We start from the raw sequence: 26,356 nt of genomic DNA on the forward strand, positions 1-26,356 counted from the left end.
ATTGGTTCATTCAGTCATTTATCCATTCATTGTTTTGCATTGTTTAGTTTTGTTCTGAACTACCTAAGATATGCTTTATGTTACTTTGTGGCATAATATACTGAGTCAAAAAAAAGAAACTTCACAAAATGTAATTTGAAAAATAATGAATAATTTTTCTCTGATGAGACATCTATGTATCCGAAAAGGGATTCCTATCTTTCGACTCTAGAAAAACGTTAGCAAAACCCACTCAAACCCATCCATTCGTCGTGCAAATGAGGTTAGTGCCAAATCAGGTTTTGCACGTGCAGTCGATCACGTGATCTTCGCATCGAAGTTTTCTTCATATGCACGTGTTTGCATTGGCCTCAAGAATTGAAAAAACACTTTTAAACCACAGTTCTAACGGTACTTGAAATGCCACGATTGTCAAATGTGCAACGTGAACGTGCCGTTGGCATGTTGCAAGCGGGAAGATCAGTTATTGACGTCGCAAGAGCAATGGGATGCAGTCGTCGTACTGTGTATGACTTGCGAGGTCGTCTACAACAAACTGGCACCACTTCTGATCGCCCAAGGTCGGGTCGTCCACGTGGGACGTCACGAGCAGAAGACCGTCAAATCGTCCTACGTCACCTACGTGACAGATGTCTGCTGGCTACACGAACCAGGGCTGAGATGTTTAGAGGTCGACTGTCCTCACAGACCATTCGAAATCGGTTGCGGGCTGCCAATCTCCATTCTCGACGTCCATATCGTGGGCCAATATTGACGCCGTTTCATCAACGTCAACGTCTACTGTGGGCCCAACGTCACCTCCGATGGACCCGGAGAGACTGGAATCGAGTCGTCTTTAGCGATGAATCCAGGTTTACCCTCAGATTCGCGGACGGCAGGCATAGAGTCTGGAGACGACGTCGTGAACGGTATGCCCAATGTTGTGTACAGGAAGTCGACAGATTCGGGGGCGGAAGTTGCATGGTGTGGGGTGCTTTCTGTGGGAACAACCGTTCCCGACTTCTGGTCATCCGTGGAAACCTCACAGCTGCTGCTTACCGCGACCAGGTGCTCACCCCTGAACTCGTTCCTTTCATGGCGGCTCATGGCCCAGGTCTACAGTTCCAGCATGATAATGCTCGGCCGCATACCGCGATGTTGACACGAAACTTCCTTCAAAACGCTGGAATCAACGTCATGGACTGGCCATCGAGGTCCCCTGACCTTAATCCAATAGAGCACGTTTGGGATGCACTTGGGAGAAGGCTTCGTGGTCTTAGGAACCAACCACAGAATTTGCAGGAACTTGGCGCTGCCTTGCAAGAGCAATGGCGCAGAATCCCCAACCACGTGTTCACAAGCATCAGGCAGTCGATGAGGAGACGGTGTTTGGCGCGGGCGGCCATACACGATATTGAACTGAGAAATTTCGCATTTTTATTCTTGTGACTTGACATTCTGTATACCCATGTTTTGGAACGGCGGTGTAGCCTACTGGAACTGATTATGGCACTGTCAGTGTATCGAGTACATCACACAGATCTCAGCAATGAAATAATAACAATTTAACCATCTTACCATCTCTTGTTCTTTTATAGTGCCCTGAAGAAAGAATGTGAAGTTTCTTTTTTGACTCAGTATACTTTGCATTGTTCCGCACGTCTTTGTATTGTTTTGTATTGTTCATCACTTTCTCGTATTGTTTTGTATTGTTCTGCACTTCTTTGTGTTGTTTTGAGTTGTTCATGCACTTTCTTGTTTGTTTTGAGCTGTACTTCTTTGTGCACTTTGAGATTTGTATTGTCGTTTGTATTGTTCATCACTTTATTTTGCATTGTTCTGTGAGTTGTTCTGTACTTCTTTGTATTGATTTGTATTGTTTTGCACTTAGTCGTATAGTTTTGTATTGTTCTGCACGTCTTTGTGTTGTTTTGCATTATTTTGTGTTGCTTTTTCTTATTTTGCATTGTTGTGTATTACTTTGTATTTTACGTTTCTATGAATAATTGTTTTGTTTAGTTTTTGCGTTGTATTATTTTGCATTGCTCTATTGCTTGATATATAACAGTTTGTACTATTTTCCTATTGCTTTGTGTGGATGTCTTAAGGCTTTATATCTCTCTGTGTGAACATTCAACTAACGAAAATATAGATAGAACTATATCCCATATATCAGTTGGCAGCGGGGGTGCTTCAGAGAATCTGATCAATAAGACATGATATCATGCCATTGAAATATTAATGCCCCGAGCGAATATCGATCAGACGTCCTTGATCACTTTACTTCTTTTTCGTTGTATTTCAGGTATTTGTCAATGGCACGTTCCTTGGAGCCTATACTGACCACAATCCAGGAACAAATCCAAATATTGCTGAAGTCAAGTTGGCTGTATCTCTTGAAAAGGTCCGTTACTTCAGACGTGTAATATGATCTCATACGAACGTTTCTAATATGTGGATATCAAGGGCGACATGACTCATGTGCTCACTGCCATGGGATAATCCATGTTCACACAGCTGTTGATGTGATATATAATATTATATCAATTTACTATCATAACTGAAATCAATTTTCTATTTTTGCTGGCCTGTATGTAGATTATAATTGTTCCGACTTATCGTTAAATGTAAGCCAAACCAAGTCTAATTATGTGAACCATTTCATTTGGCCTTTGTACAAGACGAACCCACGCGAGAAACTATGTACATATGTTTGTACACACAGATAAACAGATACACATACACACATATAAACAGACGTACACAGACAGACACACAAAGAGATGCATATACAGACAGAGATAAACAGACGTAGACAGACAGGCGCCCACACAGACACAAACACACACAAACACACATACACACACAGAGAGATAAACAGACTTATTACTTGCCCGTGGAAGATACTGCAGTGTAATATTTTTACAGCAATATTACACTAGTGTAATACCGCTAGACGTATGACGTCATAATGGTTTACAGTTATGACGTCACAATAATAATACCTCTGTCACAATGGTATTATACCTGCTTGAAAGCCGAGAGTCATCACACTACGTAGGCAGTTTCTATCAATTTATGTTGGAGATTAATAAATAGAATACTCAACTCGCTTCCGTGAAATACCATTTTTTGTATCAAACTCGTGAAAGATTTAGCATCAAATCATTAACTCGTTTAATAAAAATGGTAATACACAGAAGGTCGGTTAGTATCCCCTATGTATTCAGATAGACAGACACAGACATAAACACACAGACACTCAGACACATAGATAAACAGACACACATATACACACAGACAGACACATACACATACATAGACAGAGACACAGACACACGCACAAATTTATAATCATTATTCATTATCAGTTTCCGGTCAACAGAACCCACGTATATTGCACATGGTGGATCATGACATGAATCTCTTCAAGATTAGGACTCTGTCTGGAGCTTCTGAGAATAGAACTATATCAGATCAGCTCTGACACCTACCGATAAGCATATGACACATGTGGAAATTCTTCTCACAGATCACACCCTTGCACTACGACATTTGTAATAGTGTTACTAGTTCTTATCTTAATCAGAATGATTTATGACCAAAACATCTATTCTCTTTTTCACTCCTGCCCATGAACAGTCAAATGTTCTCATCATGTTTTTGTTGCATTAAGTTGCTGTAAATTAACCTTTGGTAAATGAGTTGAAGAACTAAAAAAAACAAAAACAAAAAAAAGCAGTGTGGAGACGTGTTTTAAATACTGAAACTGTAGGTGATGTTTCGGTTAGATAATTATTATAGAATACAAGTGACATTCACACATTCCACATTCATAAGACATTTCTGCCAAAAGCAGATTACACACTTCAGTTTCATGATGCTTTGTATTTTAATTTTTAAAACAATTTGTTTACCTTTTTCAATCATCGATGTATATATGTTACAGTCAATCTGTCAAACCAGTCTTTTGACCAAATGACTGATCGTTTTAGTCATTTGACCAAATGACTGGTTTGACAGATTGACTGTAACATATATAGACTCACTCAAACTATAGATACAGGAAGTAAATCATACAAAAATCTCCATGAAAGTGGTCTTGTTCATCAATGCATCACATATATAAAAATTCGAATGAGGGAAATATATTTTATACCACAAACATTACAGTGTGTACCGTACCTGTATTAATCTCTAGCGGTACACGTTATGTGTGAATCGTGGTTGTCTGTTCTTGATTGTGACCTTACCCTTCGTTAGAAGTCTTCAACGGCCCCATGCAGTTAGGTGCATTTGTTCTCAGGTATATTACCATTTGTACCAACATTTTTGGCTAAAATTCAGATTCTCTTTTCCAAGGCCTAAAGACAGGATAAATAAAAAATCCAGAACCGTTCTGATTTACAGATATACAGGCTGAATTTACATGCTGTCATTGTCGTGCACACAGACTGACAGGAACGTTTTGTAAAGCATTGCCCATGTTTACCCATTCGGATATTCATGCTCATCCGAACTTGATATGTTATCCGGTCGAAAGAAATTGTTATATACTAGTATATATTTGTACGAAACGCCAAATATGCTTGTTTTGTGTGAAGTTGATGCGGCGCGATTCCATTTAGAAACCATGCGTCATTTTGAAAATAGGAGACTAATTTCATGTATACGTCATCTGTATATGGAATGGCCTTGCGTTAAGCTTTGGCACTTTGACCAATCTTGTATACGTCTTCGTTATACGTATAGCTCTTGGAAGCTGTGCCACATCGATCAATCAAGGTCACTACCAGTGCCTTCCACAAGGTCACAAAAAATATTTCATTGGTTATCGAAGGAGGATTTAGTACATGTCAACTTGGTAAAAGTCATCTTTGAAAACGGTCAAGGTCACCGTCAGTCATTACTAAAGTATGGCATGTTCAATAAAATGCCTTTTCTGAGACTTTGTTAATGGTTTAATACATATCGGGAATATGTTGTTTGGATACATATGTGTGACAAGTGATGAGTATTTTATCAGTAGTAAGTCTCGGTGATCTACTTTCATTGTGCATCGTGCCACATTGCCTTGAAACTACGCGGTGTGTAAAGGTTTCATGGACAGGAAGTGATGTAATTAAACCGCAAGATCACATGCCCTTTTTACCAATGGCTGTTTGAGGCCCGGGACGTTATGTTAAAAAGCACTGTTAATTCAAGAGCTTTTTCGGCTTTTGTTTGTTAACTTGTATTATATTAATATGTTCTTGCCGTGTCGTATTACAGACACATTTGAGCTAGTGAGTTTAGTTTTACGCCGCTTTCAGCAATATTCCAGCAATATCAGAAATGGGCTTCACACATTGTACCCATGTGGGGAATCGAACCCGGGTCTTCGGCGTGACGAGCGAACGCTTTAACCACTAGGCTGCCCCCACCGCCCCGAAACAATTAGATATCCCGGCGGTGTTAAATAGAAATAGCAGTCGAGTGAGTCTGTGAGTGGCTTCACACATTGTACGCGCTTTGGGAAGCGAAATCTCGTCTTCAGCGTCACGAGCAAACGCTTTAACTAATAGGCTACCCAACCCCCACCAAGGTTGGAGTATGTAGCGGGTGGGTACATGTATATAAACTGTGTTTCAATATATTTTTTGCAAGCTTAATATTGGAGAAAATTCTAAAGAAACACAGTTTGAGATCGCTCACCACCTTCGTAAAAACCCACGAGTAGTGGGTGATAGGTAACTAGAACCAGTATCACACAAGGGACGCAACTCCACGACGACTAAGGGCGTCTAACGCCACTTTGGCATCATGCTTTCCGGTAAGTCATGTCTTTCTGGTTGTTGCATGAGTGATACCGTCACAGTGAAAAAATGAGAGTGGGTGAGTGAGTGACTTTTAATTATAGGCAGTTATATCACCGAGTTGTCAGCTTAATGTGAGAGTGAAGTCTAAAGTGATGCTGGTCTTTGACCTATACCACTGTAGTTAAACCCATGCTGACAAAGCTAGAAACTGGAGGCGGGAAGTGGTTCGAACCCACTGTTGCCTTAGGGCGTTAGACGACTGTCCACATGAACATATGACAAACAGTTAGAAATCTAACACTACTCAACAACTAGTGAACAATTTATTTACACCCAGGCATCGTATCCAACATAGACACCCGGTGTCAGTGGAATCCATCAATCACCAAGTTTTCTTTCTGAATCCAAAACACAAAGCAGTGATGAATAACACTAATCGAATATAATATATCAACTGTACACTGAATTTGTGTGTATTGTTTCACAGCGCAGTTAGCAATATATTCCAGTTACATGACATTGGATATTAGTAATCGAGCCTGGATAAGACAAACCGGACATTGACAGCATAAACACAAAAGCACGCCATCGTGATGACAATCAACCCAAAAAGGCACCAAGCATCCATTTCGTTTCCTATGACCACAAACAGCTCACTTGGTATACATTTTTCCCTGCAAATCCAACATGGGGTAAAGCACAGGTTGTTCATTACATATCTACAGGCTAAATTTATATACTTCGTATACTGAGTGGTATCCGGTATTGGACCCTTGACGGGTTAGAACTGACCTTCAGTAACCCATGCTTGTTTACTAACGGGATCGGAGAGTCAGGCTCACTGACTTGGTTGACACATATCATTGCGTATATCGATGCTCATGCTGATGATCACTGGATTGTCTGTTCTAGACTCGACTATTTACCGACTGCCGCAGTATAGCTGGAATATTGCTGAATTTATCATGAAACAAACAAACAAACAAACAAACAAACAAACAAACAAACAAACAAACAAACAAACAAACAAACAAACAAACATTCATCCTGTTTTTCGTTAAATATCGGTGACAATAGGAACTTAATCTGGGATTGGATTGGTTTGAAGTAATAGCTTTCCTTTAACGTGCCCAGCAATATTACAGCTGCAAGACGGTGGGTCGTAATTAATAGAATCTGAAGCAGAACATCCAGTGATTGATACTATAAGCAACAGTCGACGCACGAACGCAACCATGTCACAGAGCCCGATCACACCATCCCTTTTCTCATCCGGCCTGCATAATTTGGGGTCTATAGGACCCGTAAGTAGGTCACGGCACTTGGCGAGACCTTAGTACTTCCGGTGACAAACAACGTTTCATACCTTTCCAAATGGTCCCATGGTTGTCAGTTGACAGTTAGGAACCGATAACCCTTGCAGGAATAATAATTTATTTTGTACAAGACATGCCGGAAGCGGGTGGGGTGGGGGGTGTTTCTTTATACATAAACTTCGGGTGGGATGGGGGCAATTCACATTGTACATACTTCTTCTTAAAAATCATCATCTTCCCCCTAGCCATAAATTATGAACGGTCCCTAAGCTGGGTCCCGTCTCGCATATCTCAAGATGGCGGGCTTAAACGGCGCCGGGAACCTGCTTATTACCGGAAGTGGGTCCTATACTAACCTGGAACCCCTGTCCACCAGTTCTACTAATTCATGGCCATTGCAGATTGTCCTGTCGCTGCGTTTGCGGGCGGTGTTGTGGATTGGAACATCTCTGTAACAAAAAAAAATTATTGAACCTTTTGAATGATCAAATAACAACCCGTCACTTTCTAAATTGCGTATCCCTAGCTATGTGTGGTCAGAAATCAGTTGAATTTAAGCAGCGTCGGTCACGGAGAGTCCTTGGATGTGTGATCCTGTTTAGCACCTTGACTCTTGCGAGCTTCCAGGACTCAAGTCCTGCCCCACAACGAAGTACATGTGACACATGCAGCCAGTGAATGGGTACCCGTTGGGATTAAATGGTCGTATGACTATTAACCAAGCGCCTCACAGGAGGCTTGGGCTAAGCGGTGTAAAATGTCTGCTTTGGGGGCATAATTTGTCCTTAGCGCCACTGAGCATGTTTGAGGTGGACATTAAGCGCTGTATAAATGTATGTTTATTACAATTTACACATGTCAGAGGCGTACACAAAGCATGTATTCTAGACAACCAGACTAAGTGACCAGCCTGGGTGGGTTAGGTCGCTCACTTTGACTTTTGAAATTAGGTGCCTGACTCTAAGACGATGGGTTCGAATCCCGAAAGGGGCTCAACATAAGCAATGGAGTGAGTATTTTACCGAGAAAGTGTTATCCAAAGATAATATATGCTACGAGGGAAGGAATTCAAATGGTGAATGATGAGCGTGTAAGGATGCTTTACGCACTTTATGCAGTATTAAATAATATCATGGAGGGCGGCAACTGAAATTCTGCTTGACACATTTAACCATCTTTGGACTCCTTTGTCAGTCTTATATAAAATGGAAGATGTTCTCACAGAACAATAGGGATTTGTCAATTTACATAAGGCACCACAAACACAAAAGCAAAAACAAAACTAAGCCAAACTGCATAAACAAAACACAAACAGAAACAAAATCATGTCCACGATGCCATATTACCAACTTATGCAATGTGCACCAGTACGTCTTGAAATATTGTCTGGCATTGAAGAATCATTTAAACCTCTTCAAACAATTATCCTCATAAACTAATTGCCCTTTGTAGAAATTGGTGTAAATGATATAAATAATAAGAAATTATTGAGTGATTATCTGATCAATGTTTCATCATAATACCCTAATTGACCAAACTCACTTCACACGAGACAGAGCCACAGTTGCTGAAACGGTGGTGGTGACCTCAATTAGCGATGTCAGTATCGGGTGTAATCACCATCTGCGTCGCTACCGACACGGCAGTGACGACGAGCCATGAGACAACGTCTCCAATGGGATGACGCTATGTTCTGATGAACATAATACGTCTTGCAACTTCCGGTTGCGCCGTTCTTGTTTGCGACAAGTTGACGGACAGGTTTATTTTTAACAAATGGCATTTCGTAACCGTTGATTACGGTTGAAGAAAAATGTCTGTTTATGAGCACCTGATAGCCAAAGAATCATTTTATGCTGTTCACATTTACAAAAAAATAACCCATCCCAATGTCCCAAAACACGCAAACATCCGAACTGTGTGCCGTAGGTTAACAACCACGTGCAATTTGGTTATCACGATCATAAAATGGAGAAGAAACTGTATTTAAGATTTAGTTTTAATGCATATAATAGTTGTTTGTAACTGAACTTCAGATGAAACAACACATAGGTACAATGTGTGAAGCCCATTTCTGGTGTCCCTCGCCGTGATATTGCTGGAATATTGCTAAAAGCGGCGTAAAACCTCACTCACTCACTCACTCTACTCACTCACTCACTCACTCACTCACTCACTCACTCACTCACACTCACTCACTCACTCACTCACTCACTCACTCACTCACTCACTCATTCATTCATTCACTCACTCACTCACTCACTCACATGAAACAGAAAACCTTTTACCGTTGATGTATGGGTCAGCTGGGTTGCCTAGTGGTTAAAGCGTTCACTTCTCACACGTAAAACTCAACGTTGGATTCCCCACATGAGTACAATATGCGAAGCCCATTTCTGGTGAGAGGGGTGTAATACAAATACTCACTCACTTACCGTATTCACAGATGTAAGAGTAGTGTTGGGGCCACAGATGACAGGGGTGATCAACTCACTCACTCTCTCACTGTATCCACAGATGTAAGAGTAGTGTTGGGGCCACAGATGACAGGGGTGATCCACTCACTCACACACTCATCGTATCCACAGATGTAAGAGTAGTATTGGGCCACAGATGACAGGGGTGATCCACTCACTCACTCACTCATTCACCGTATTCACAGATGTAAGAGTAGTGCTGGAGCAACAGATGACAGGGGTGATCCACTCACTCACTCACTCATTCACCGTATTCACAGATCTAAGAGTAGTGCTGGGGCTACAGGTGACAGGGGTGATCCACTCACTCACTCACTCATTCACCGTATTCACAGATGTAAGAGTAGTGCTGGGGCCACAGATGACAGGGGTGATCCACTCACTCACTCACTCATTCACCGTATTCACAGATGTAGGAGTAGTGCTGGGGCCACAGATGACAGGGGTGATCCACTCACTCACTCACTCAATCACCGTATTCACAGATATAAGAGTAGTGTTGGGGCTACAGGTGACAGGTGTGATCCACTCACTCACTCACTCATTCACCGTATCCACAGATGTAAGAGTAGTGCTGGAGCCACAGATGACAGGGATGATCCACTCACTCACTCACCGTATTCACAGATGTAAGAGTAGTGCTGGGGCCACAGATGACAGGGGTGAAACATTCACTCTCTCACCCACCGTATTCACAGATGTAAGAGTAGTTATGGTGCCGAAGATGACAGGGGTGATCCACTCACTCACTCACTTACCGTATTCACAGATGTAAGAGTAGTGCTGGGGCCACAGATGACAGGGGTGATCCAATCACTCACTATTCACAGATGTAAGAGTAGTGCTGGGGCCACAGATGACAGGGGTGATCCACTCACTCACTCACTCACTCACCGTATTCACAGATGTAAGAGTAGTGTTGGGGCCACAGATGACAGGGGTGATCCAGTCACTCACTCACTCACCGTATTCACAGATGTAAGAGTAGTCCTGGGGCCACAGATGACAGGGGTGATCAACTCACTCACTCACTCACTCACCGTATTCACAGATGTAAGAGTAGTGTTGGGGTAACAGATGACAGGGGTGATCCACTCACTCACTCACTCATTCACCGTATTCACAGATGTAAGAGTAGTGCTGGGGCCACAGATGACAGGGGTGGTCCACTCACTCACTCACTCACCGTGTTTACAGATCTAAGAGTAGTGTTTGGGCCACAGATGACATGGGATGATCCACTCACTCACTCAGTCATTCACCGTATTCACAGATGTAAGAGTAGTGCTGGGGCCACAGATGAGAGGGATGATCCACTCACTCATTCACCGTATTCACAGATGTAAGAGTAGGGCTGCGGCCACAGATGACAAGTGTGATCCACTCACTCACTCACTCACCGTATTCACAGATGTAAGAGTAGTGTTGGGGCCACAGATGACAGGGATGATCCACTCACTCATTCACCGTATTCACAGATGTAAGAGTAGTGTTGGGGCCACAGATGACAAGTGTGATCCACTCACTCACAGTATTCACAGATGTAAGAGTAGTGTTGGGGCCACAGATGACAGGGATGATCCACTCACTCACTCACTCACTCACCGTATTCACAGATGTAAGAGTAGTGCTGGGGCCACAGATGACAGGGATGATCCACTCACTCACCGTATTCACAGATCTAAGAGTAGTGCTGGGGTTACAGGTGACAAGGGTGATCCACTCACTCACTCACTCACCGTATTCACAGATGTAAGAATAGTGTTGGGGCCACAGATGACAGGGGTGATCCACTCACTCACTCACCCACCGTATTCACAGATGTAAGAGTAGTGCTGGGGTTACAGGTGACAGGGGTGATCCACTCACTCACTCACTCACCGTATTCACAGATGTAAGAGTAGTGCTGGGGCCACAGATGACAGGGGTGATCCACTCACTCACTCACCGTATTCACAGATGTAAGAGTAGTGTTGGGGCCACAGATGACAGGGATGATCCACTCACTCACTCACTCACTCACCGTATTCACAGATGTAAGAGTAGTGCTGGGGCCACAGATGACAGGGATGATCCACTCACTCACTCACCGTATTCACAGATGTAAGAGTAGTGCTGGGGTTACAGGTGACAGGGGTGATCCACTCACTCACTCACTCACCGTATTCACAGATGTAAGAGTAGTGTTGGGGCCACAGATGACACGGGTGATCCACTCACTCACTCACTCACCGTCTTCACAGATGTAAGAGTAGTGGTGGGGCCACAGATGACAGGGTGATCCACTCACTCACTCACCCACCGTATTCACAGATGTAAGAGTAGTGCTGGGGCCACAGATGACAGGGGTGATCCACTCACTCACTCACCGTATTCACAGATGTAAGAGTAGTGCTGGGGCTACAGGTGACAGGGGTGATCCACTCACTCACTCACTCATTCACCGTATTCACAGATGTAAGAGTAGTGCTGGTGCCACAGATGACAGGGGTGATCCACTCACTCACTCACTCATTCACCGTATTCACAGATGTAGGAGTAGTGCTGGGGCCACAGATGACAGGGGTGATCCACTCACTCACTCACTCAATCACCGTATTCACAGATATAAGAGTAGTGTTGGGGCTACAGGTGACAGGTGTGATCCACTCACTCACTCACTCATTCACCGTATCCACAGATGTAAGAGTAGTGCTGGAGCCACAGATGACAGGGATGATCCACTCACTCACTCACCGTAGGCACAGATGTAAGAGTAGTGCTGGGGCCACAGATGACAGGGGTGAAACATTCACTCTCTCACCCACCGTATTCACAGATGTAAGAGTAGTTATGGTGCCGAAGATGACAGGGGTGATCCACTCACTCACTCACTTACCGTATTCACAGATGTAAGAGTAGTGTTGGGGCCACAGATGACAGGGGTGATCCAATCACTCACTATTCACAGATGTAAGAGTAGTGCTGGGGCCACAGATGACAGGGGTGATCCACTCACTCACTCACCGTATTCACAGATGTAAGAGTAGTGCTGGGGCCACAGATGACAGGGATGATCCACTCACTCACTCACTCACCGTCTTCACAGATGTAAGAGTAGTACTGGGGCTACAGGTGACAGGGGTGATCCACTCACTCACTCACCGTATTCACAGATGTAAGAGTAGTGCTGGGGTTACAGGTGACAGGGGTGATCAACTCACTCACTCACTCACCGTATTCACAGATGTAAGAGTAGTGTTGGGGCCACAGATGACACGGGTGATCCATTCACTCACTCACTCACCGTCTTCACAGATGTAAGAGTAGTGCTGGGGCCACAGATGACAGGGTGATCCACTCACTCACCCACCCACCGTATTCACAGATGTAAGAGTAGTGCTGGGGCCACAGACGACAGGGGTGATCCACTCACTCACTCACCGTCTTCACAGATGTAAGAGTAGTGTTGGGGCCACAGATGACAGGGATGATCCACTCACTCACTCACTCACTCACCGTATTCACAGATGTAAGAGTAGTGCTGGGGCCACAGATGACAGGGATGATCCACTCACTCACTCACCGTAGGCACAGATGTAAGAGTAGTGCTGGGGCTACAGGTGACAGGGGTGATCCACTCACTCTCTCACCCACCGTATTCACAGATGTAAGAGTAGTGTTGGGGCCACAGATGACACGGGTGATCCATTCACTCACTCACTCACCGTCTTCACAGATGTAAGAGTAGTGCTGGGGCCACAGATGACAGGGGTGATCCACTCACTCACCCACCCACCGTATTCACAGATGTAAGAGTAGTGCTGGGGCCACAGACGACAGGGGTGATCCACTCACTCACTCACCGTCTTCACAGATGTAAGAGTAGTGTTGGGGCTACAGATGACAGGGATGATCCACTCACTCACTCACTCACTCACCGTATTCACAGATGTAAGAGTAGTGCTGGGGCCACAGATGACAGGGATGATCCACTCACTCACTCACCGTATTCACAGATGTAAGAGTAGTGCTGGGGTTACAGGTGACAGGGGTGATCCACTCACTCACTCACTCACCGTATTCACAGATGTAAGAGTAGTGTTGGGGCCACAGATGACACGGGTGATCCACTCACTCACTCACTCACCGTCTTCACAGATGTAAGAGTAGTGGTGGGGCCACAGATGACAGGGTGATCAACTCACTCACTCACCCACCGTATTCACAGATGTAAGAGTAGTGCTGGGGCCACAGACGACAGGGGTGATCCACTCACTCACTCACCGTATTCACAGATGTAAGAGTAGTGTTGGGGCCACAGATGACAGGGATGATCCACTCACTCACTCACTCACTCACCGTATTCACAGATGTAAGAGTAGTGCTGGGGCCACAGATGACAGGGATGATCCACTCACTCACTCACCGTATTCACAGATGTAAGAGTAGTGCTGGGGTTACAGGTGACAGGGGTGATCCACTCACTCACTCACTCACCGTATTCACAGATGTAAGAGTAGTGCTGGGGCCACAGATGACAGGGATGATCCACTCACTCATTCACCGTATTCACAGATGTAAGAGTAGGGCTGCGGCCACAGATGACAAGTGTGATCCACTCACTCACTCACTCACTCACCGTATTCACAGATGTAAGAGTAGTGTTGGGGCCACAGATGACAGGGATGATCCACTCACTCATTCACCGTATTCACAGATGTAAGAGTAGTGTTGGGGCCACAGATGACAGGGATGATCCACTCACTCACTCACCGTATTCACAGATGTAAGAGTAGTGCTGGGGTTACAGGTGACAGGGGTGATCCACTCACTCACTCACTCACCGTATTCACAGATGTAAGAGTAGTGTTGGGGCCACAGATGACACGAGTGATCCACTCACTCACTCACTCACCGTCTTCACAGATGTAAGAGTATTGCTGGGGCCACAGATGACAGGGGTGATCCACTCACTCACTCACCCACCGTATTCACAGATGTAAGAGTAGTGCTGGGGTTACAGGTGACAGGGGTGATCCACTCACTCACTCACTCACCGTATTCACAGATGTAAGAGTAGTGTTGGGGCCACAGATGACACGGGTGATCCACTCACTCACTCACTCACCGTCTTCACAGATGTAAGAGTAGTGCTGGGGCCACAGATGACAGGGGTGATCCACTCACTCACTCACCCACCGTATTCACAGATGTAAGAGTAGTGCTGGGGCCACAGATGACAGGGGTGATCCACTCACTCACTCACCGTATTCACAGATGTAAGAGTAGTGCTGGGGCTACAGGTGACAGGGGTGATCCACTCACTCACTCACTCATTCACCGTATTCACAGATGTAAGAGTAGTGCTGGTGCCACAGATGACAGGGTGATCCACTCACTCACTCACTCATTCACCAAACTATTCACAGATGTAGGAGTAGTGCTGGGGCCACAGATGACAGGGGTGATCCACTCACTCACCTCACCAATCACCGTATTCACAGATATAAGAGTAGTGTTGGGGCCACAGGTGACAGGGTGTGATCCACTCCACTCACTCACTCATTCACCGTATCCACAGATGTAAGAGTAGTGCTGGAGCCACAGATGACAGGGATGATCCACTCACTCACTCACCGTAGGCACAGATGTAAGAGTAGTGCTGGGAGCCACAGATGACAGGGGTGAAACATTCACTCTCTCACACCCACCGTATTCACAGATGTAAGAGAAGTTATGGTGCCGAAGATGACAGGGTGATCCACTCCACTCACTCACTCACTCACCGTATTCACAGATGTAAGAGTAGTGCTGGGGCCACAGATGACAGGGGTGATCCAATCACCACTATTCACAGATGTAAGAGTAGTGCTGGGGCCACAGATGACAGGGGTGATCCACTCACTCACTCACCGTATTCACAGATGTAAGAGTAGTGCTGGGGCCACAGATGACAGGGGTGGTCCACTCACTCACTCACTCACTCACCGTCTTCACAGATGTAAGAGTAGTGCTGGGGCTACAGGTGACAGGGTGATCCACTCACCACTCACTCACCATTCACCGTATTCACAGATGTAAGAGTAGTGTTGGTGCCACAGATGACAGGGGTGATCCACTCCACCACTCACCTATTCACTGTATTCACAGATGTAGGAGTAGTGCTGGGGCCATACAGATGACAGGGTGATCCACTCCACTCACTCACCTCAATCACCGTATTCACAGATATAAGAGTAGTGTTAGGGCTACAGGTGACAGGTGTGATCCACTCACTCCACTCACTCATTCACCGTATCCACAGATGTAAGAGTAGTGCTGGAGCCACAGATGACAGGGATGATCCACTCCACTCACCACTCACTCACCGTAGGCACAGATGTAAGAGTAGTGCTGGGGCCACAGGATGACAGGGTGAAACATTCACTCTCTCACCCACCGTATTCACAGATGTAAGAGTAGTTATGGTGCCGAAGATGACAGGGTGATCCACTCACCTCACCCACTTACTGTATTCACAGATGTAAGAGTAGTGCTGGGGCCACAGATGACAGGGGTGATCCAATCACTCACCGTATTCACAGATGTAAGAGTAGTGTTGGGGCCACAGATGACAGGGGTGATCCACTCACTCACTCACTCACCACCGTATTCACAGATGTAAGAGTAGTGTTGGGGCCACAGATGACAGGGGTGATCCAGTCACTCACTCACTCACCGTATTCACAGATGTAAGAGTAGTCCTGGGGCCACAGATGACAGGGGTGATCAAGTCACTCACTCACTCACTCACCGTATTCACAGATGTAAGAGTAGTGTTGGGGTAACAGATGACAGGGTGATCCACTCCACTCACCACTCATTCACCGTATTCACAGATGTAAGAGTAGTGCTGGGGCCACAGATGACAGTGGTGATCCACTCACACCACTCACTCACCGTAAGTTACAGATCTAAGAGTAGTGTTTGGGCCACAGATGACATGGGATGATCCACTCACCACTCCACAGTCATTCACCGTATTCACAGATGTAAGAGTAGTGCTGGGGCCACAGATGAGAGGGGATGATCCACTCCACTCATTCACCGTATTCACAGATGTAAGAGTAGGGCTGCGCCACAGATGACAGGGTGATCCACTCACTCACTCACTCACCGTATTCACAGATGTAAGAGTAGTGTTGGGGCCACAGATGACAGGGATGATCCACTCACTCCTCATTCACCGTATTCACAGATGTAAGAGTAGTGTTGGGGCCACAGATGACAAGGGTGATCCACTGACCTCACAGTATTCACAGATGTAAGAGTAGTGTTGGGGCCACAGATGACAGGGATGATCCACTCACTCACTCACTCACTCACCGTATTCACAGATGTAAGAGTAGTGCTGGGGCCACAGATGACAGGGATGATCCACTCACTCACTCACCGTATTCACAGATGTAAGAGTAGTGCTGGGGTTACAGGTGACAGGGTGATCAACTCACTCACTCACTCACCGTATTCACAGATGTAAGAATAGTGTTGGGGCCACAGATGACAGGGTGATCCACTCATCACCCACCGTATTCACAGATGTAAGAGTAGTGCTGGGGTTACAGGATGACAGGGTGATCCACTCACTCACTCACTCTCACCGTATTCACAGATGTAAGAGTAGTGCTGGGGCCACAGATGACAGGGGTGATCCACTCACTCACTCACCCACCGTATTCACAGATGTAAGAGTAGTGCTGGGGTTACAGGTGACAGGGGTGATCCACTCACTCACTCACCCACCGTATTCACAGATGTAAGAGTAGTGTTGGGGCCACAGATGACACACGGGTGATCCACTCACTCACTCACCACCGTCTTCACAGATGTAAGAGTAGTGTTGGGGCCACAGATGACAGGGTGATCCACTCACTCACCCACCCACCGTATTCACAGATGTAAGAGTAGTGCTGGGGCCACAGACGACAGGGGTGATCCACTCACTCACTCACCGTCTTCACAGATGTAAGAGTAGTGTTGGGGCTACAGATGACAGGGGCGGATCCACTCACTCACACCACTCACTCACCGTATTCACAGATGTAAGAGTAGTGCTGGCCACAGATGACAGGGATGATCCACTCACTCACTCACCGTATTCACAGATGTAAGAGTAGTGCTGGGGTTACAGGTGACAGGGGTGATCCACTCACTCACTCACTCACCGTATTCACAGATGTAAGAGTAGTGTTGGGGCCCCAGATGACAGGGTGATCCACTCCACTCACTCACTCACCGTATTCACAGATGTAAGAGTAGTGGGGGGCCACAGATGACAGGGTGATCAACTCACTCACTCACCCACCGTATTCACAGATGTAAGAGTAGTGCTGGGGCCACAGATGACAGGGGTGATCCACTCACTCACTCACCGTATTCACAGATGTAAGAGTAGTGTTGGGGCCACAGATGACAGGGATGATCCACTCACTCACTCACTCACTCACCGTATTCACAGATGTAAGAGTAGTGCTGGGGCCACAGATGACAGGGATGATCCACTCACTCACTCACCGTATTCACAGATGTAAGAGTAGTGCTGGGGTTACAGGTGACAGGGTGATCCACTCCACTCACTCACTCACCGTATTCACAGATGTAAGAGTAGTGCTGGGGCCACAGATGACAGGGATGATCCACTCACCATTCACCGTGACAGATGTAAGAGAGGGCCACTGACAAGTGTGATCCACTCACCACCACCACCGTATTCACAGATGTAAGAGTAGTGTTAGGGCCACAGATGACAGGGATGATCCACTCACTCACCTCACTCACCGTATTCACAGATGTAAGAGTAGTGTTGGGGCCACAGATGACAAGTGTGATCCACTCACTCACCGTATTCACAGATGTAAGAGTAGTGTTGGGGCCACAGATGACAGGGATGATCCACTCACTCACTCACTCACCGTATTCACAGATGTAAGAGTAGTGTTGGGGCCACAGATGACAGGGATGATCCACTCACTCACTCACTCACCGTGTTCACAGATGTAAGAGTAGTGTTGGGGCCACAGATGACAGGGAGTGATCCACTCACTCACTCACTCCTATTGCACACGTCTTCACAGATGTAAGAGTATTGCTGGGGCCACAGATGACAGGGTGATCCACTCACTCACTCACTCCACCGTATTCACAGATGTAAGAGTAGTGCTGGGGTTACAGGTGACAGGGGTGATCCACTCACTCACTCACTCACCGTATTCACAGATGTAAGAGTAGTGTTGGGGCCACAGATGACACGGGTGATCCACTCACTCACTCACTCACCGTCTTCACAGATGTAAGAGTAGTGCTGGGGCCACAGATGACAGGGGTGATCCACTCACACTCACTCACCGTATTCACAGATGTAAGAGTAGTGCTGGGGCCACAGATGACAGGGGCGATCCACTCCACTCACTCACTCACTATTCACAGATGTAAGAGTAGTGCTGGCCACAGATGACAGGGGAGATCCACTCACTCACTCACTCATCACCGTATTCACAGATGTAAGAGTAGTGCTGGGGCCACAGATGACAGGGGTGGTCCACTCACCACTCACCACTCACCGTATTCACAGATGTAAGAGTAGTGGTGGGGCCACAGATGACAGGGGTGATCCACTCACTCACACTCACTCACCGTATTCACAGATGTAAGAGTAGTGCTGGGGCCACAGATGACAGGGGTGATCCACTCACTCACTCACCTCACCACCGTATTCACAGATGTAAGAGTAGTGCTGGGGCCACAGATGACAAGGGTGATCCACTCACTCACACACTCACCGTATTCACAGATGTAAGAGTAGTGTTGGGGCCACAGATGACAGGGGTGATCCACTCACTCACTCACCGTATTCACAGATGTAAGAGTAGTGCTGGGGCCACAGATGACAGGGTGATCCACTCACTCACTCACCACCGTATTCACAGATGTAAGAGTAGTGTTGGGGCCACAGGTGGCAGGTGTGATCCACTCACTCACTCACTCACCGTATTCACAGATGTAAGAGTAGTGTTGGGGCCACAGATGACAGGGGTGATCCACTCACTCACTCACTCACCGTATTCACAGATGTAAGAGTAGTGTTGGGGCCACAGATGACAGGGGTGATCCACTCACTCACTCACTCACCGTATTCACAGATGTAAGAGTAGTGCTGGGGCCACAGATGACAGGGGCGATCCACTCACTCACTCACCGTATTCACAGATGTAAGAGTAGTGCTGGGGCCACAGATGACAGGGGTGGTCCACTCACTCACTCACTCACCGTATTCACAGATGTAAGAGTAGTGCTGAGGCCACAGATGACAGGGGTGACTCACTCACTCACTCACTCACCGTATTCACAGATGTAAGAGTAGTGCTGGGGCCACAGATGACAGGGGTGGTCCTCCCAAGTGTAGGCCTTCGTACTCTTCATCAGCACACAGTCCTCGACGCCATGAGCGAAGTTAGGCTCTCCTGTTGCCCAGTCGGTGTAAGTGACTTTATCACCTGAAATCATATTTATGAGTAATATGTCAAGTTGGTAAATTAGTAAAATGTAAAGGCTGTTAATAACTGATTGGGGGCAGTGGGATAGCCTAGTGGTTAAGGCGTTCGCTCGTCGCGCCGAAGGCCCGGTTCGATTCCCACATGGGTACAATTTGTGAAGCCCATTTCAGGTGTCCCCAGCCGTGATATTGCTGGAATATTACTAAAACGGCGTAAAACCATACTCAGTCAGTCATTCAGTAATAACTGATTGCTTATACATTTAACAAGTCACATGTTACTAGGTAATACTGTAAAATACAAATACCCATACAAGAAACTGGAGGAAATAACGAACTGTATTGCTGACGATGAAGTGTATGACTGTTTTAGGGACTTGCTGTATATTTTCATCGAACCGTAAGTAAGGATCTAGGGTCCCTTTGTTCGATATAACGGTAGTTCACTGTATGGAGTGCCATGTCCTTTCGTGTGACGGTCAACTTCGATAATCTGATCGCATGGCGTGGTGTATGTGTGTGGTGTGGTGTGGTGTGGTGTGGTGTATGTGTATGTGTATGTGAGGTGAGGTGTGGTGTGGTGTGGTGTATGTGGAGTGTGTGTGTGTGGGAAGTGGTGTGGTGTGTGCCGTGAGGCGTGTGGCGTGGTGGCTTGACTTGGCGTGGCGTGACGTGGCGTGGTGACGTAAAAGCAACGAATAAATGGAGGGAGATACCGAACTTATTAACCTCGAGCAACACTATGACACGATGGATCAAACAAACAAACACAAATGATTAATCACTGCACCGAAGCGTTAATGATGAGAAACAATTACCTGAAGCCCATTCATAAGTTGACTCAACCTTCTGATCATTAAGGCCAATCCATATGCCGTGTTTGGCGAAATTCAGCCGAACCAGGGTGCTGACGAGGAACTGTTGGGTCTCAGCATCGTTTACACTGACAAGAGAGCCTCCCGTGCTTCTGCACTGAGCGTTAGCATCTGGCCAGTACGCCTCGTGGAACACTACAAACTCATAACACCGATTCCTGAAAGTCCTCAAGTATTGGTTCCTTGGGATAGCCGATGGGCATTTACTGAAGTCATCTTCCTCTGCAAAAGCTGGAACAGAATATTGCTTCAGTTACAGTCAAACACCGTTGTGTCGAACTTTAATGTGTCGAACTTACAATTACGGCTATCTCGAAGTAAAAGCTTGAGAACTGGGTATTTCTAATTTAGTCCTATGTTTTCTTTTGTGTTGATCCTCCGATGACTCGGAGTAGTAACGTTCCCTCAACTTCGACACAACGATGTTTGACGGTGCAAACATACAATCTGCATCAGGTGCGGTGGAATATAATCATATTCAGGCCAAATAGAGTGGTCAGGATATTTGCAATAGTGGTTAAATACATCGACATAATATGTAAAAATATTAGAGTAACTGACATGATTCTGAACCTTTTCGTGAACCCATGGTGTGATTATAATTTCATAGTCATTCATAAATGGAAATGTTTTGTTGCCGTTATCTATTCGAATTCATATTAATATGAATGTATAAGAACGTTGCATCTGAGCAAACCTTTACAAAGTATTTTTACGAAATCATTTACACAAGTGCCATGGTATTATAGACTTCATACATTGTTCAATGATTTACAGTCAAACACCGTTGTGTCGAAGTTGACTTTAAGTTATCCGATGTTCCTGACAACCGAAAATGATGACTTAATTAGGAAGACGCTTTTCTTCGATATAACCGGAGTTCGACACATCAAGGTTCGGTACAACTGTACATATTTATGGAAGATAACACGGCCAAGACGTCTGACAATTTAATCACGCAAATGTACCAGATTCTGCACTGACATGTGTTTCAACTTTATAACTGAGAAAGGCACTGTGAGTTACAAAGAGGAGGAATAATCAAGGTCTAAATTTAATGTTATTTTAATATGTCTCAGTGCATGTGACCCGTGAAGATCCGGGGTAGAATAGGTCTTCAGCAACCCATGTGCTTGCCACAAAAGGCGACTATGCTTGTCGTAAGAGGCGACTAACGGGATCGGGTGGTCAGTTTCTCTGACTTGGTTGACACATGTCATCGGTTCCCAATTGCGCAGATCGATGCTCATGCTGTTGATCACTGGATTGTCTGGTCCAGACTGGATTATTTACAGACCGCCGCCATATAGCTGGGATATTGCTGAGTGCGGTGTAAAATAAACTCACTCACTCACTCACTCACTCGCTCACTCAGTGCATGTTTCAAGATAAGCAGCCGTTTTAACACATATCTCTGAGTGAAAAACAAGGCTACCTCACGTGTAGGTCAAGAGCACTTTGTGAGATATTTCTGTGACATGAAGAGGTGAACAAATCGCCAGTGTGCTATTCATATCCTCCGGTTATGGTTGGCCGCGCACATTTTCGCGCAGTATCCGGTTTTACGTGTACACATAAAGTGATGACGTCACACACACGGTTTTAATGATACTGCCAGCTAGTCTTTGCTGGACGTTTCATGGTGTGAACAACTGAAGAAAATGAAAAAGTTTAAAAGGCTGGTATGTTCAGAGCAAATAAGACTCAGTAAAATGATAATATCTGATAATATCTATTTCTTCACCAGCCATATCCAAGGGCGTCAAAGGCGCATGATTGTCAAGTGCTCAGCTTCTTCTCGTAACAGGAATAACAGAAGCCTATTAATGTCATAATTTATTAATGATGTTGATTATTAAATGTCCACATTTATTTTCTAATGTAGTTATATGTTTTAAGGATTTGTTTCTGTGAATATTTCGTAAATGAATGCATCCATGAAAACAATTTGCTTTTAATACCAACGGAACACTAAGAATTTCAGTCAGAACAGTTTGCATGATAAAAATTGAGGCAGGGTATATTAAGGCTGAGAAATCCCTCTATAATTTGACATACTTTTATTCGAGTCAACTGGGGAATGTTTGGGCTCCCAAATAAGTTCACGACGGCCGGCAGTTCGAAAGATACAACGAGGTTCGACTGTATATTGTGTTAAGTTAAATGCAATATAACGTTTCTCAAGTCTTCTCAAGACAACTGATTAATTACATATGAAATTATTCCTATATCATGCAGAACTGGCTGGCAAGCTTTAACATTTAGAAAATATGTATTCCTTAATTGTCTGTTTGGGTCCTGGGGGTAGTCTGGTGGTTAAAGAATAACATCGAGGACTAGGGTTTGCTTTCCATGGGTTCAGCATGTCAATTTTATTTCTAATGAATCTAGTCATGATATTGCTGGAATATTGCTGAAAGCGGCGTAAATCAATACTCACTCACTACTTGTCTGTTACCAAATCACGAATATCATCATCAAAACTTACACCTAGGTGGACGATGTCATCGTTTCTATAGCTGTAATAAAAGTGGTCCTGAACCAGCCATGGAAGGAAATTTCATTCTGGTATGCTGAAAATGTTACATTCATCTTATTAATTCTGCCCATACTCACCAGATATGAAGAGACATGAAAGAAGTATTCCTGGAAAGAGAACCATGTTGCCCACTGTATGTTTTTACCCTACTTTACTGTGTATATAAAGGCACAGTTCCTTTGGTGGGTAAAGATAGTGATAAGACCAACAGATGAACGTGTACACATGCATGTCTTGAACCTTGGCGAGATAACCCTAAAACGACCTTTGTTCCAATACAGTATCAAATCATATCTGCCATGTATTTGACGCCAACAAGTACAATCGATTGTATTTTTTGAGAAAATGTCACAAAATGTCAAAACGTAAAATATTGAAACTATGCATTATTGTACCAGTAAAAAGTATTTTTTCTACAATTTCTTTATAACAAATACACTTGGATAATTCAATCCCTTCTGTAGGTTGTGTGAGGGAGTCAAATTCAAAATATTCTTATCCATTGAGAGCAGCTGTCTTTCGATACACCGGTTCATAATCGTTTTACAGTTAAACTGAATAGTATCGCAACTACATAGATCGAAGCTATGCAGTTGAGCACTGGATTGTCTGGTCAAGACTAGATTATTTAAAAATCGCCGCCATATAGCTGGCATATGCTGTAATAGAGCGGCTTTAGACAACAAACAAACAAACAAGCAAGCAAGCAAACAAAGCAAGCAAGCAAGCAAGCAAGCAAAGCAAGCAAGCAAGCAAACAAGCACACAAGCAAAGCAAACAGCAAGCAAGCAAGCAAGCAAGCAAGCAAGCAAGCAAGCAAAAGCAAGCAAAGCAATAATAAAGCAAAAGCACAAGCACACAAGCAATCACGGCAAGCAAGCAAGCAAGCACACAAGCAAGCACGCAAGCACGCAAGCAAGCAAGCAAGCAAGCAAGCAAGCAAACAAGCAAGCAAGCAAACATTTTAAAGAAGTCGACATGATGGTCAGACCAAGATCTCGCCACATTTTGTCTCGTCATGTAAGTAGTCTTTGCACAAATACGCATTTCTATGGAAACATTAAGATTTGTTGGACACATAACCTCCTTTTAGATTTCATTGTCGTTCAGTCCCACTTTCACCCAAAATATTTCGTTCAGTCTATATTTCAAAGTTAAAACGGACATTCTCGTGATATTATGAATACAAAATGACCACTATTGCCGAGGGTAGTTTGGCTGGCATATTGCTGATGTGATATTCAGTATTTTCTTATTTAATGATAACGATTTTTTTATATACAAGACTGAAAGGTTTCAAGGGAATGGAACTGAATAATTCAAATAATATTTACTCAGTATGTGTACTTCCAAATCGAATGACAACGTGTGTGAGTTAGTGTGTGAGAGAGTTTGTGTGTGTGATAATATGTGTGTAAATGTTTGCGTTTGTTTGAGAATATATGTGTGTGTGTTTTGAGAATATATATATGTGTGTTTTGAGAATATATGTGTGTTTGTTTGAATATATACGTGTGTTTGTGCCCCTGATGGCATATTGTATCCCGATATAGAGCCATCCCATTGACGTTCCCAAATATTCATTAGTCATAAATTATCACAATTAGTCAATCTTCAGGGCCCAGAAAGGCACACGGTCCATTTTGGGGACTCACTCGTTTTTCAGGATACACTTGACAACTATTTCTCACATAATACAAAACACACTTAAATCATAAGTGCACTACAACCTTATAGTTTATTTCTCAACATGAATCATGATCTACAGCAAAACACAAAACATGTGAATCATCCCCAAATGTCCGCCATGGCTACCGTGAATCGCAGCTGCATATTGGGCAACCATCTGGTCCAGTCTTGAAGCCATTGAGAGAACAGTCAAGTGTACAGGACAGAAGCTGACAGGGCGCTGTATGAAAATGAAAGCTTATCAGTTTAAATTGTCATTTTTTAAGAGTTGAAATCTCTTACAGTTTTGGTTTATGCTCTTTATGTTCTATATTCATTGGTCCAGGAAAGATGGCATTGAAACCGGAATATATGACATGATATATAAAGAGGGAAACAGTAAATCAGAAATGAATATACCAGGTGTATACAATATAGGTGAATCAGTCGAATATTGGTAACCTCACCGCCCAAACCTCTTTGAATGAAAGATTACCAGAGGGATGCAAATCTTCATCGACAAGCTCCACACAACGCTTTAAGCATCTGCCCAAAGAATTCGGTTTCACGCCTTAAACATGTCAACCTCCGATGCTTCAGCCAAAGTTGTATCGTCTGAATGGTCTCAGTGTTGTGTTTCAATTATATACTCATGGAAACAAATAAGGGAACACATGAAAGTACAAGTGTTCCTTTATTCGTTTCCAGGTTTCTTCACAAGGTATGTATTGCACTGTGAGTGAAATTCTGGAAATAAATGAACACTTGTACTTTCATGTGTTCCCTTATTCGTTTCTATGAGTATATAATAATTTTACCGCCGGCGCATGGCAGGAGTATCACGGTGGGCATCAGATTGAATTACTTTCATTTCAATTTACTTCCAAATATAGTAAAAGGCTGGCTCTCCCGGTAGGGGAGGAGGTGCTTGCCCTTTCGCGAACACCTTGTTTTATCATTGATTAGACCCGTGAAGATCCGGGTTAGAATTGATCTTCAGTAACCTATATTTGTCGTAAAAGGCGACTAACGGGATCAGTTGGTTAGGCTCGCTGACATGGTTGACACATGTCATCCTATCCCAGTTGCGCAGAGTAACTGTGGACTTCCTAAGACAACATGGCATCCAAACCATTACAATAGCCTGCACTCAGACCGGCTTTGATTCCAATAGAACACCTTGAGACGAGA

The 26,356-nt window shown here is 44.5% G+C and overlaps 1 protein-coding gene across 3 annotated transcripts; it reads right to left on the reverse strand.

Moving 5' to 3' along the window:
- Positions 1-6,087: 6,087 nt before the first annotated feature.
- LOC124286560 (macrophage mannose receptor 1-like) lies at positions 6,088-23,721 on the reverse strand. 3 transcript variants are annotated; one of them, XM_046722946.1, is made up of 6 exons: positions 23,575-23,721; positions 20,902-21,189; positions 19,963-20,084; positions 15,692-15,725; positions 7,450-7,542; positions 6,088-6,175 (listed from the first exon to the last, which is right to left on the reverse strand). In XM_046722946.1, the coding sequence occupies exons 1-5, from the start codon at positions 23,618-23,620 to the stop codon at positions 7,475-7,477; spliced, it is 558 nt and encodes a 185-aa protein (XP_046578902.1). In that variant the 5' UTR covers positions 23,621-23,721; the 3' UTR covers positions 6,088-6,175; positions 7,450-7,474. The 3 variants fall into 3 exon arrangements, with proteins under 3 accessions (XP_046578902.1, XP_046578897.1, XP_046578890.1); XM_046722941.1 differs by lacking the exon at positions 15,692-15,725 and having other exon boundaries at positions 7,467-7,542; positions 19,929-20,084; XM_046722934.1 differs by lacking the exon at positions 15,692-15,725 and having other exon boundaries at positions 19,929-20,084.
- Positions 23,722-26,356: the final 2,635 nt, after the last annotated feature.

Source organism: Haliotis rubra, unplaced genomic scaffold (genome assembly GCF_003918875.1).
Source record: "Haliotis rubra isolate DU_JTF1 unplaced genomic scaffold, ASM391887v1 Scf1100, whole genome shotgun sequence".
NCBI classification, from domain to species: domain Eukaryota; kingdom Metazoa; phylum Mollusca; class Gastropoda; order Lepetellida; family Haliotidae; genus Haliotis; species Haliotis rubra.

Bases quoted from the DNA above. Each gene is read 5' to 3' on its own strand.
- LOC124286560 (XM_046722946.1), bottom strand. From the start codon at position 23,620: ATGGTTCTCTTTCCAGGAATACTTCTTTCATGTCTCTTCATATCTG. The intron at 15,726-19,962 runs TGGCCCCAGCAC...CTGTCATCTGTA, and splicing joins AGGACCACCCCTGTCATCTG to TGGCCCCAGCACTACTCCTA. The intron at 7,543-15,691 runs GTGAATAGGTGA...TTTTTGTTACAG, and splicing joins CTCCTACATCTGTGAATACA to AGATGTTCCAATCCACAACA.